This window comes from Acanthamoeba castellanii (genome assembly GCF_000313135.1).
Source record: "Acanthamoeba castellanii str. Neff unplaced genomic scaffold scf7180000084771, whole genome shotgun sequence".
Classification (NCBI taxonomy): domain Eukaryota; phylum Discosea; order Longamoebia; family Acanthamoebidae; genus Acanthamoeba; species Acanthamoeba castellanii.
The window spans coordinates 48,503-62,077 of NW_004457367.1; the positions used below are offsets into that span (position 1 = coordinate 48,503).

At 51.8% G+C, this 13,575-nt stretch overlaps 2 protein-coding genes across 2 annotated transcripts; both read left to right on the forward strand.

The window, feature by feature from the left end:
• Positions 1-5,925: 5,925 nt before the first annotated feature.
• On the forward strand, positions 5,926-6,611 carry ACA1_271510 (uncharacterized protein; the record flags this gene model as incomplete). The annotated part of the gene is made up of 2 exons (XM_004336571.1): positions 5,926-5,951; positions 6,395-6,611. The coding sequence occupies 2 exons, from the start codon at positions 5,926-5,928 to the stop codon at positions 6,609-6,611; spliced, it is 243 nt and encodes an 80-aa protein (XP_004336619.1).
• A 1,415-nt stretch (positions 6,612-8,026) lies between these two features.
• Positions 8,027-13,303, forward strand: ACA1_271520 (RhoGEF domain containing protein; the record flags this gene model as incomplete). The annotated part of the gene is made up of 18 exons (XM_004336572.1): positions 8,027-8,320; positions 8,501-8,671; positions 8,898-9,008; positions 9,177-9,297; positions 9,432-9,520; positions 9,703-10,024; positions 10,164-10,336; positions 10,507-10,581; positions 10,688-10,771; positions 10,946-11,074; positions 11,311-11,448; positions 11,669-11,794; positions 11,837-12,124; positions 12,272-12,399; positions 12,547-12,637; positions 12,796-12,861; positions 12,964-13,020; positions 13,187-13,303. The coding sequence occupies 18 exons, from the start codon at positions 8,027-8,029 to the stop codon at positions 13,301-13,303; spliced, it is 2,580 nt and encodes an 859-aa protein (XP_004336620.1).
• Positions 13,304-13,575: the final 272 nt, after the last annotated feature.

The window sequence follows — 13,575 nt, forward strand, 5'->3', positions numbered from 1 at the left end:
CGGTTGTCGCGATAACCGCGAAAACCACCCCTCTCCTTCGCATGTACATGGCCACACATGTGAAACAGCATGAACAGGAGATGAGTCGCCGCCCACCCCGCAACATCCGCGGATGTCGCGACTTCCGCTGTTGTGCGATGGGGGCGGAGTAGACAGAAAGAACTGCAACTGTGTCTGCAAATATTCCCTTTCTTTCTTAAACTAGTTAAACGCGTTTAACGAGTGTTACTCGTTTTCGTTGCATCCCCTTCATTGTTTTGATCTGACCGACGCCCAGCAGCTGGGCGCTCTCTCCCCTTGCCTCTTTCTTTACCCACAATAAAATCCGATCTTTCACCAAATCGTTGGAGGTCTGCTCCAGTGCCCAAAAATGATTTTTTTTTATTCTTGGCGCGTAGCTCGCGCGTAGCTCACGCGCGGACTACACGTTTATCTCGTTCTACGCGTGCTACGCGTTTCGGACTCATCTCCGGAGATGAGTTGCCGCCCACCCCGCAACATCCGCGGACATCACGACTTCCGTGGATGTCGTGGAACACTGTGGATGTCGTGATTACCTGCGGATGTCGCAGTTGGCTGGCGACTCATCTCCTCTGGAAAATTTTGATGGCAGGCCGCTGGCTATCAAGGGGATGCAACGAAAACGCGTAACACTCGTTAAACGCGTTTAACCAGTTTAACTAGTAAAACACTGATTAAACTCGTTTAACGACCTGCCCACTCGTTGAACGTGTGGGCCACTTGTGAAACGAGTGGAGAATGTGTGAAACGAGTAGAGAACGCGTGAAACGAGTAGCAAACGCGTGAAACGAGTAGAGAACGTGTGGAACGAGTAAAACCCGCGTGGAACGAGTAAAAAATGCGTAAATAACGAGTAAAACGAGTAAATAACGAGTTAAAGGAGTAAAAAAACGCCTAAAAAACGAGTAAAATGACCACAAACCACCTGTGGCAACACTGATTAAACGCTTTAAACTAGTTAAACGCGTTTAACGAGTGTTACTCGTTTTCGTTGCATCCCCCAAGGCAAGCGAGAAAACTGGCGGACATCGCGGCCGGCGACTCATCCCCTTACGCTACAAGTGGTGAGGTGGACAGCGCACTGTAGCGCCCTATGTCGTACGTCAACTTGTAGCCCATGGTTTATTTGGTCTGGAAATTTAATGGCAGGCCGCTGGCTATGGGGATGCAACGACAACGCGTAGAACTATAACTCGTAAAACTAGTGGAACTCGTGGAACTAGTTTTCTACTCGTGGCTACTCGTGAACACAGCAATGGCTTGTCGTACAGTCCTCATTCTGCTCATTCACGAAGGCCCGTTGCCTGGCAGAGCAACAGGCACCTTTGGCAGCCGTGGAGCTTTCAAGGCAAGTGAGTTTTCCTGAATACGTCATCGGCTTCCACGTGGGTTAGTGAGCTATTCGTGTTTCGAGTTTTAGGAGTGTTACGAGTTAAACTAGTTCTACGCGTTGTCGTTGCATCCCCTATCAAGGCAAGTGAGAAAAATAGCATGCTATCGGTTGAATGGCCTAGAAAAAAATGCCAGGCTGCGAAAAAGGAGAGGGACTAGCGGCCCAATGAAGCATCCTACAGGTCTGGGTAGTATCACATCCTGAAGCCATGCTCTGCGCAATTTGACTCTATTGTGAGGTCAAGAGCTTACAGATCAAGCGAGACATCCTGTTTAAGTGGTTTTATAGTCCTCCCGGCCCAATGAGCGGTCCTGCAGGGCTGAGTCCTATCACATCTTGAAGCCCGTGCTCTGCGGCGCATTTTGACTCTATTGCGAGCTCATGAGCTTACTGTGCAAGCGAGAAAGCCAGTCATCTTGCTCGTGTGGTGGAGGTTGCAATCATTGCACTAGTCACCATAGTTGCAATAGTCACACAAACCACATATATCAGGACCACAAGGAGACTCATCTAAATTGTTCATTTTGTTACCATTATTTTTTCATTATATTTTTTTATATTTTTGTTTTTTCTTTGATTCCTTGAATTAAGCCAGCTGTAGGTATAAGAATCATTAATTTTCTTAAAATGATTTATTCGAGATGTGGTTATTGTGGGGACGCTTGACTTGGTTGACAATAGCCCAGTGATTGCTGTTGCATGCACCCTCTGGGCGCTGAGAGTGAACAGCAGTCCCATGGAGGAGTTGCTCACTGTTCCACACTCACATTGTACCATGGTGAATGGAGATGAAGCACTTCAGCTCAGGGCAGAAGAAGTGCCAGTGCTGGGTGCACTCACTGCACTGGCAGTGGCTCTCATGTTCTTTGAGGAGATGAGTACTCATGAGTACAACTGTGGATGTCAGGATATCTGTGGAAGTTGCAACATCTGCAGTGGATCCTGGTGGGCACAACTCCTCTCCTGTTGTGTTGTTTAGTCATGCACATGTGGGGTTCATTGTGCTGATATGTGGTATGAATGTCATGGAATACAACTAAATAATAATAATATATATTTCTATATTTTAGTTTAATAATTGGAGAAATGCAGTGGCTCAGACATAGTGGCACATAGCACTTGTGTGGTAGGTACATTGGCTATTTCTTTCCACAGGGACTCTGTCAGAGGCAAGATTAAGTCAGTGTGCAGGTAGAAGAGTGGCCACAACAGAGAAGAGGTGCATGACAGAGGAGACAAGAGGAAGAGAAGAGGCCTAAGGTGGTTACCAGTGCAGCTTGAGCATCATCAGCACTATTGTTATTGTCCTCCACTTCCTTGTTGTCCTTGTTGTCCTACACAACAGAGAAGAACAGGAAAAGGGGGCATACCATTGCACTGCCTCTTCTCCTTGTTGCACACCTCTTCTTCCCCTTGTCATTGTTGCACACCTCTTCTTCTCCCCTTTCATTGTATAGGAGGAGATTGACATTGACAAGAGACACCTTGCACTCACTGACAATAAGCCCTTGGGTCCATCTCAACAGTACGAAATTCACAATTTTTATCATATTAACACATACTAACATTGAGTCTTCACACAGAAACAAGGGGCGGCCAGGCAAGAAGTCATGGAAGAATGGCAAGAAGAAGTGAGCACAGCAAAGCACTGTTCTGAAGCCATCCACCACAACACTGCTCAACTTGTAATGTTGCAGGAGGAGCTTGACAACACCCTGGCCCTCCTGTCAAGCATTGTACCTGGCCTCAAGAGCTACAAACCCATATCCATCAATGGCAGACATGCAGCACATGCTGCTGAGGTCAAGGCTGAGAGCATTGCACATGTCAAAGATGGCTATGAAGAGCTCCCTCCTGCCACTGCCTGCCTCCTCAACAAGGAGTTTGTCTTGGCCCACCTTCACACCAATGACTTTCCTGACATCTCCAGTACCTCTCATGTGTGGCTTTGATTATCACTTGTCTTGTTATTAATCCCATTCTATTCATAGCCAATGACTTGGCAGACCTCATCAGCATCCTGCATGAGGTCAAGGGACTTATGCCACCCCTGAACTGCAGTTCCATCAAGGAGTGTGGTGTGACCTTTGGGATGGGGCAACATGGAAGTACCACAAGGGTGGCAAGCATGCCTTCCAGTCCTATCTCCTCAAGGCTGGCAAGTATCTGTATTTCCTAAAATTAAAAATTAACAATGTGGGGGAGAAAAATTACGAAAATATTGGATTATATAATTTTATTGGTGTGGTGGAGATGCTTAACCTGGTAATAGCCCAGTGATTCGCTCGCCATGCTGACCAGGACTTCCACAGATGTCATGACAACCATGGATGTTGCAACAACTGCAGAATCAGGACATCCATGGGTAGTTGTGACTTCCATGGTGAACCACAACATCCACAGACAAGACTCATCTCCTGAGGAAGATCACATCACTCCTACAGTGTCCATCCTCAGCCTTGTCATGGTGGGCTGCTGTGGTGTAGTTGAAGGTGTCAAACATGCACATGGTGTTGGTCTGAGCAAATAGGGGCACACCCCTTGCTGCTGCATACCATGGCATAAGTCCCATGACATCACAGAGGATACAGACAAGGTCTGCCAAGTCATCAGCTGCATTGAATGGAATAGGTGTAAAAACAAGACAAGCAATATTAAAGCCACATGTGAGCAGTACCAGAGATGTCAGGAAAGTCAATGGTGTTGAGGTGGGCCAATACATTGTTGTGGAGGCAGGCAGTGGTGGGAGGAAGCTCTTCATAGCCATCTTCAATACATGCAACATTCATTGTGAAGTCCTGCAGCCTCTACCTCTGCAGCATGTGCTGCATGTCAATCATTGATGGATATGGGTTTGTAGCTCTTGAGGCCAGGCGGGCAAGAGTGTTGTCAAGCTCCTCCTGCAATGTTGCCAGTTGAGCAGCATTGCAGCTGATGGCTGCTGCACAGTGCTTTGCTGTGCTCACTTCTTCTTACCATTCTTCCATGACTTGCCTGGCTGGCCCTTGTTTCTGTGTAAAGAGGATGTTACTTACTATTAGTGAAATGATGAGGGTTGTAGTTGCAAGATGGAACAGAGGGCTTATTATCAGCTGCTACAGGGTGTCTGTCCTGACATCAATGTCCTCCTATGTATGTGAAGGAGAAGAAATTTTTAAGCGTGCTTGGGCGTAGGGTGTGGGATCGAGGTCGGTGGCATTGAGGAGGCACTGCATGCTGTTCATGATTGTCTGGTTGAACCACTTGTTGGTTGTGGGAAGAAAGTGTTGGATGGTGTCAACTGCAGGCATCCTTGAGCAGGTAGGTCCAGGACCAGCACAAGTAGCTATCAACAATGTCCGTGAGTGGTGGGGGGAGGCTCTTGCTATGGCCACCCTCCTCTACAACATCATGCCACATCAAGCAAACAAGAACAAGTCCCCTGCAGAACTGTAGGAGGGAAGCCCCCACAACTCTGCCACATCTGCAGACCTTTGGCTGGAGACTTGGATTGACAAGGACAAGGATGCTCAACAAAAAGGTCAAACTGAATTTCAATGATCACCCAGATTCCATGGTCACCTCTGCGCCCTTCCACATGGACCACAACACCAACCCACCCTGCCATGCTGCATCCTAGATTTCGCTTAAAACAAAACAAAAAGCAGAGCTAAAAGAAAAAAACAGAATGATTTCTTTTCTCTGCAGTGGCCATTTTTTTCTTGCTGCAGTAGTGCAGCCACAGGGGAGCATTGTAGCACATTCCAGGCATTCTTTACATCCAGGTTTTTGCACATCACCCTGTTTGAAAGTGCCTTTTCGAAGGTGGACAAAAACCAGACAAAAATGTAGCACTTTCTAAAGAATTCTGGTGAAGTGCCAGAACAATAGGGGGGAGGGGGGAGGTACCATTGGTTGAGTTGTCCACTGTGGCCAAAGGGTGGGCATGAGTTGGTTTCTCTTTTTTTGCCACCTTCACACCACACAGTTTGCCAGTCCCCCCCCTCAACCAGATTGTCTCACAGAATCACAAGGAAGAGAAGTCAGGTTGCATTTATAAGACAAGTAATGTGTGGTGGTTGTGCAAGGCAGATCATTTGGGACTGTGCTAGTGATTCCTAGGGTTGTCAAACCCATTGTGGGGACAACAGAAGCAGGAAATCTATGTTTCCTGGCACTCACCTCACAAACCTCCCCATTTTGTTTTTCATGATTGAACTACATTCTGGGGAGGGGTGAGTAATGCATACCAAGTGCTGCTATCATTCAGAGGGCTGGTACAGGTTTGTGGTGGCCACCTGTGGGGTCGAGGGCTGAGTGCAAAGTGATATGGCAGAGTATCTTTTTCCATTTCCAACTTCTCCTATTTGGTGAGTGGATGTCAGGTGTTGTCTTCCAGGCATGCCCATGCTGCTATTGCAGGGCAGGCTTGAGCACCCTGTTTGGATACCAGCAACCCCAAGGTGTCAGGAGCTGATGTGCTGTGCGCCAATGGTGGATTGAGGACAGCAAGGGCTTAATCAACCTTGGCAATGCAACATTACACCCAAGTCATTATGTTCTGCTCACACCACAGTCTCACAATCAAGCTCAAAAAGCAACCAGTAAAACATTCTCTTTTTTGTGCATGCACCCAATCCAATGCACACAGTTATTTTTTATTGTCAATTTTATTCTATTTCTTATTTTATATTTGTGTTGTCACATTTCCACTTTCCTGTTCCTGTGATCCTGCTAATCCAACACACATCAGATCAGGTATTTCTTTTTTATTGTTAATTTTATTACACAACTGTTTTTTCATGTTGCTTTTGTAATGTGTCTGCTTTCCTGTTCATGTGCATGCAACAATCTAATGCACATCAGATTAGTATGACTGATTATTTCTCTTCTCCTTATGTAGGTTTTAATCTACATGCATGATCTTGGCATCAACCAAAACAACTACCTTCTCAATATCAATGACACAGCAACCCAACTTCACCACTTGCACAGCATCAGCATATTCATCACCAGCAACCCTCAACACCTCATGCCTGCCATCAACCAGCTCACACATCATGCCAACCTTGAGTACAAGCTCACACTCACCTTCCACTTCTCCAAGGTTGCCTACACCTCTGACCACCCAGCACCTGCTCACATCAGTGGCTTCTTCATCATTCTCTTCTGCCCTGCCAACTGCCCCTTCAACACCATCTCCAAGCCCTTCTCCTGAGAGAGAGACAGCTCAGGTTGGTGCTCCTTACTGCTACCTCTCCCACATTCCTCTACCACCTGCCATCAAGGACAACATCAGAGCTATGCCAGTGAGCCTTGCTCTCATGGCCAAGAACAAGGTGCTTCTGCATCCCTGCTTCTACAGCTTCCTCCTCACCAGCATCAACATCCCAGCCACCACTGAGGACCACATCCACATGGTCTATGATGCCCAACCCACCTACAACATGCTGCTTCCCCTCAGCATCATCATGAATGTTACCTCCTGCCATTCACCAACAAGGCCCCCAACTTCACCCACACAAGGACTATGCAACCTGGGCCATACACTTCCTTGCTTGAGGAGTGGATGACAACACCCTCCAGAGCACAACCAATGCCTTCAATACCCTCCACCATCCCCTCCTTACTCCCTATATTCCTCCCCCTAGTCTCACCTCCACTTGCCTAACCCCCACTTCCAGTCACAAGTCTTTCAATTGGTGAGCCTATTTCTGAGTTCTTTTCTTCCAGCCAAACCTCTTTACTCACCCCTCTTCAGTCTAACTTCTACAACCTCAGTATTCCCATACATCACATTTCACAGCAGAGGCACAGGCCTATCATGCAGACAGGGCAGCCCACCTCACCTTGCTGCATCCAAGAGGCTGGCTTACATGTGCACAGCTGGCTAAGTCATGCCCAAGGAACTACATGAGTCTCATATTTTCACTCACTAGTGCTTGGGTGATCTCATTGATCATGCCACAGGGAAGCACCTCCATCATCACCCTCAGTTTGCATGGCCTAAGTACTCTAACCTCATCATCACCACTCTTTTCCAACACCTCAACAACCATGTCAGCTCATATGCCCCAGGCTCTCCACAACCACACACCCTTTGCTTTCCTCAGCTTGCTCACAGCACTTGATATGTTCAAGGAGATCATCTTCAGCTTCCTGATTGTAGGTCACACCCATGAAGACATTAATCAACTCTTCTCCACAGTGCAGACCAAGTTCCACTCAGCAAGTGTTCACACCCCAGTGTATGTCAAGTCCCTTGATTTGGCTCATGCCCCTCACCCATCTCATCAACTCTGACCCTTCTATTCTCTCCCCATCAACTTGACACCTTTGGTCTGTTTATGCTGAGTGGCATAGGGATCATTGGCAGGACCATGGCTCATCTTGCCCACAACACAGTCCTGGAGTTGACCATGACACTCTCAAAGAAATATATGCCCAACTCTAGCAGTCTTCTCTCTTAGCATCTTTTGTAATGTACACTTTGTTGTTGATAATTGCTTGATAATCTGTTGTCATGTGTGTACACACCAATTTTGGAGTGCACAAGGCCAGTGGCGGAGGAAAAGAGAATTTCTGTCATTTTCCCTCTCCGAGTACTAGTTTTGTTGCCCGCACAAGAGGAAGATGGAGACGACGGACGATTTTGTGGAGGTGGAACTGCCCGACAACGAGTACTTCCACGAGGGGGTGGTGGGTCTGGCAATGGATATTGTAGCCGATTGTAAAATGGTGGTGGAGACGGTCAATGGGATCAACACCGAAATGGAACCCGACACCACCGACACGACCGATGCCATCAAAGAAACCTTCGTGCAGGCCATCAAGCGAGTTCCGCAGAGTGCTGCACGTCTCGTGGACATGACGCACCAGTTTATTAGAGAAAATGCTGCGTTCTACCTTGACGACCAGCAGTATCTGGTTCGCCTTGTTCCCCCTCTTTTTTTTCTTTGTTTCTTGTTTTTAAATCATCAAAAAAAAACGCGTTGTATGGTGGCAAATTATCACTTCAAACCGCATCAATTAAGGTTCATTTATGTTTATTTGTTCTGAATTATTATTTTCTTATTTAAAACCCAACAAAACAAAACAAATCAACAGGATCTGTTCAAGATTCTGCAAGCCAACACGCGAGCGGTAAAGGAAAGTGTGTTGCTGCTGTTGCGATTGGCCACGGTGTCGGTGTGGACCACCAAGTCGGCCGCCACGACGGCCAAGACGCAGGGCCAGCTGGAGACCTACTGCAAGAACGTCGCCCTGGCCATCAAGAAGGTCCTTCTTCCCTCCCTCCCAGCGCTTAGCCCTTTTCTCGGCTCCTCCTACGACTACTCACACCGGCGGCCGCGTGTCTGTGCAACGGTCTTCCCCCTTGGGTTCCTCCTGTGTGACCACCACCACGCGGCGCTGGTGTTGCGGCAACCTGCATCACGTGCACATGTTTTTATATATATAATATATATATATAAATGTATATAAACATGGATATATATATATGCAGGTCATCGGAGCGGCAGATCAGCTGCGACTGATGCAGGAGCAAGAAGAGGAGGGCCTCATCGAGGAAGAGGCCGAGGAGCTCGCGCGTCTCGTCATGGACAAGACCGTCCAGGTGCGGGGCGGGAGCGCCGTGTGCGTGTGTGTGTGCGTGTGCGTGTGCGTGAAATCTGGCCAGGATGGTGGTCCTCTCTGCGGACGCATATGGCCACACCTCCCGAGGATCTAATGGCATCGCCCTACCTTGGCTCTCTCCTCTATCTCCATTGATATATCCGCACAGCTGGCCCGGGCCGGTTCGGCGGCTGTCAAGGAGCTCGTGGAGGCCACCTACCAGCTGCAGGACAGGGAGCACTTTGTCGTCGCCGTCAAGAGCACCCTCCAGGCCATCACCCCTTTCGTTGGTGCGCCCTCTCTACCTCTCCTCTCCTGTGGTTCGTCCCTTTTTGTGGGCATCCGTTGGACCAATCCCGTTGGACGATCTCTTCTGTTGTTTGTTTCTCATCGCGCTGCTCTCTCCCCCCACGCGCGCGGGCAGATTTCGGGGCAGCGCTGTCCTTGCGAGAGGCCGACGCCCTGCGCAAGGCTGCCTTTGATTTCCTCACCGCCGCCAAGGCCGCGTTCCAGGTTTCACACCCCCCTCCTTTCGTGCTACCCCCCCCCGGGGGGTGTCCCTCCTCCGCCCGCCCCCCTTGCTTTTTAGAAGAGGTGATGCCCAACGTCGATATGAGCCTGACCCCGGCCTGACCCCCTCCCCCCTCCTCCTACTCCTCCTTCGACGTCGACATGTCGAATGCAACGACGAAAAGGCGCAAAATGACGACGCCAGCTTTGCGCGCCTGGAAAGTGCCAAGGACGGGCTGGCCGAAGCCATGCGCGCGACAGTGCTGGCAGCCCGCGCAATCAACACAGAGGACATCGTACGCAATCAGCTTGCTCCTGCCGACGCGTTCGACGACGGCGCGGACGAGGCCGAGGAGGAGGAGGCCGAGGAGCCCTACCTGGCCCCCGCCCCCGTGCGCCCTGCCGCCGCCGCCGCCTCCTCCCCGCTGCTGATCGGCGCCCGCCAGTCCGCCCCTCCCGGTGCCCTCGCCCATCGCCTCGCTCCGCCCGCCTCCAACGGAGCCACCGGTGCGCTCCTCCCATCCCATTGGGTTCACCCATGCGTGCACTTGGCGTGCTCTCTCCTCTCATCCCTCCTCGCTGGCTCCCAATAATAATAATAATAATAATAATAATAATGCTGCGCTCACTCGCCGCGCCACGCCAGGTTTCCGCAAGCAGACTCGAACGCAGAACTCCCTGCCCCCGGTGATGAATACGACGATGCAGCTACAACAGCGACAACAACAGACCCTGCACAGCGAGGGCGAGGACGGCCCTGGCAACGCAGACAAGATGCGGCACACCACCATGACTGGCCAGCACATCAACCAGATCCAAGTACTTACACGCCTCTCTCTCTCTCTCTCTCTCACACACACACACACACACACAATGTCGGACTTCTACGCACGCACCAGCTGCCCCAGAAGGAGGAGGGATAGTGTACTGGGAGTGGCAACTGACACCGATGAACAACCAACAACCAACCAACCAACAACCAACAACAGCTGCTGAGGCAGCACCTCCAACTGCCCCCGTCCGAAGCGCAAGCCGTGGTCAAGCGAGGCACCGTTCGCAGAAAGGTCCGCTGACGCGCCTCGCCCCCCCCCCGCCCTCCAACGCAGCTCTCCATTCCCCCGCGTTCCTACTTACACTGGGCGGGCGGGCGTTCCTCTGTGGTTCTCTCAGGTGGCGGCCAGGAAGAGCGAGGAGCCGTTGGCCGTGGACATGGCCAGATACGAAGCCGAGATCAAGAAGATCGAATTCCTACAGGTGATCCGCCCACACGCGACACACACACACGTTTGGTGGTCGCGGATTAGAAGTCTTGTTTGTTTGTTTGTTTGTTTGTTTGTGGGGCGGGGTGGTCCTTGCTCCTTGGGGTGAGGGGTTGGCGGTAACCTGCTGACTCGCGGGGTGGTGGTGGTGGTGGTCGGGCGCGTGCAGCGGTTCATGCGCAAGTGGCTCAGGATCAGCAAGTTCCGCAACACCGCCCTCAACTTCCTCACCGCGCCCGAGTCGGAGAGGCTCCGCAAGCGCAACATGGCCTTCAGGGAAATCGTCTGCACCGAACGGGTACCCCCTCCCTCAGCTGCCGCCGCCGCCTCACCTTGCTCTGCGCTAGTGAGAGGCCAATACACACATACACACATACACACGTACACACGTACACACGTACACACGTACACACGTACACACGTACACACGTACACACACACACATACACACATACACACATACACACATACACACACATTCCTATGTACATGTAGCTGATAGGGGGTTGTGTCGGCGGCAACCACGACATGCAGGGCTATGTGAACAACCTGGAGGAGCTCGAGAAGCGCATCATCTCCCCGCTCAAGGCCTCGTCGCACAGCTTCATCTCCGAGAAGGAGGTCGGTGTCCTCTTCTCCAACCTGGAGAGCATCACCTGCCTCAACATCCAGGTACTAACTACCGTCACAGCCACCCACCACCCACCGCCCACCACCGAGGACAAGGAGGGAAACGACACCGCCACGGATGGACTGGCTGGGATGGGATGGGCTGGGCTGGAACTTATGCGCCTGGGAGTGGTGGTGGCGGCGGCGGCTGTTGGGTGGGGGTTGCGTTACGTTGCGTTTTACCTCTTATATATATTTATATACATATGCTATGGTACCACAGATCCTGGAGCTGATGGAGGAGCGCATCGAGCAGTGGCCGTGCGAGGGCCGCTTTGCCGATATATTTATTGAAAAGGCCCCCGTGCTCCGGCTCTACACGGACTACCTCAACAACTACGACCGACAGGTGCCCCCCCCCCACCAACCTCGCTTGCTCGCTGAAGGTCAGGGATCAGCCGAGCCCATCGTTGGTCGGTGCTCTGGATGCGTGGTCGTCGTTCTCACGTTGGCTGGGCTGGGTTGTGTGGGAGTCCAGATGACTGTGCTCACCGAGTTGGAGAAGAAGCCGGCCTTCATCCAATTCATCAAGGCCTGCAAGGCCAAAATGAACCTGGGCAACTACCTCATCCTGCCCGTCCAGCGCCTCCCCCGATACGAGATCCTCCTCGAGGGGCTCAAGCGATACACCTCCGAGGAGCACGTCGACTACCCCAACATCATCGCCGCCCTCGACAAGGTACACACATCAAACAAAGCACGCACGCACGCACGCACGCACGCACACACACACACACACACAAAGCACACACTACCCAACTGCACCGTACCACAGGAGTGGCTTATGGCGCTAACTCCAACCGTAATCAACCACAACCAACCACAGGTCAAAGAGCTCAACTCCCACGTGGACAAGAAGAAGAAGGACGAGGACAACCGACGAGCGATTCAGGAGATCCAAAAGGCCGTCTCCGGTGCACCCACTCTCTTTGTCGCCCACCGCCAGTTCATCAGGTACGCGCGAACGCGGCCCTATCCCATCTCCAGTGGCGGTTCGCTCACCGGCCGGCCACACGACAATCACCCTCCTCCCCCCCCCAATAACCAACCAACCAACCACCCACCACCCACCACCCTCCTCGTCGTCGTCAATGCTTGCAGGGGCGGTCTCGTCGACGTGCTGGCGGGGAAGAAGAAGGAAAAGTTCTACGTCTACCTCTTCACCGACATCCTGTTGCTGACCAAGGCCAAGGTACACCCCCCCCCGCGGGCTGCTGCTCCCCCTGCCCACCCACCTGCCACCAGCCGCCACCCACCACAACAATCGGCGATGTCGCTTCAGGCCACGGCACATGCTTCTTCTTCTTCTTCTAACACGACCTCGTGCCCTCGTCATTGGCATCGATGCAGGTGAAAACCGTGGTGCCCGGTGCTGCCCGCCCCAAGTCCAAGCTCAAGGACTTGATCTACCTCAAGGTACCATTTGAAGTGATGCGCACCAGCCAGCCACCAGCCACCACCACCAGCCACGGGACTCACTCACGGAGCACCTCCATTACTGTTCGTCCTCCTCCGCAGGATGGACCTTTTTCAGCTTCCGCCATGTCGTTGGACGGGTCTTCTGCCCTGCGGCTGGTACACTTGCCCCTCCCCTTTCTCTTTTCTCGAACTTCCCCACTCTCCCTCCCCCCTAGCCAATCGGGGGGGGGTTGACCGTCACGGTGTAGTGACCTCTCTCTTCCTCTCTCTCTCTCTCTCTCTCGCGTTGGTTGCGCTGTGGCTGGGCGAATGGTCGTTACAGGTCGGAGGGCGCAAGGAGTTTTTGTTCTGCTTCTCTTCCGACACAGAGCGGGACGGCTGGCAGAGGGACATCGACACCGTCCTGCGAGAGGAGGGCTGGAAGAAGATCTTCTACTGAGACAACGTCGCCTGCCCGTCCATTGCACCCCCGACATACGAAGGCCCACCGGCTTCTCCTCTTCTCCGTCGTGTGTGGCGCGGCGCATCTACCCTCCTCCTCCTCCTCCTCCTTCGATCGTCGGCTCAGCAAGCGGTCTTTGCCCCTCCTCCTAATCCCCCCCCCCCGTGTAGCATATTCCTCTCCGCGCGTGTCGTGTTGTTTTGTTGCTGGCTCGCGTTGGACAAAAAGGGTCGCCCTTTCCTCCATCCAACTCTTGCCTTTCCACCTCC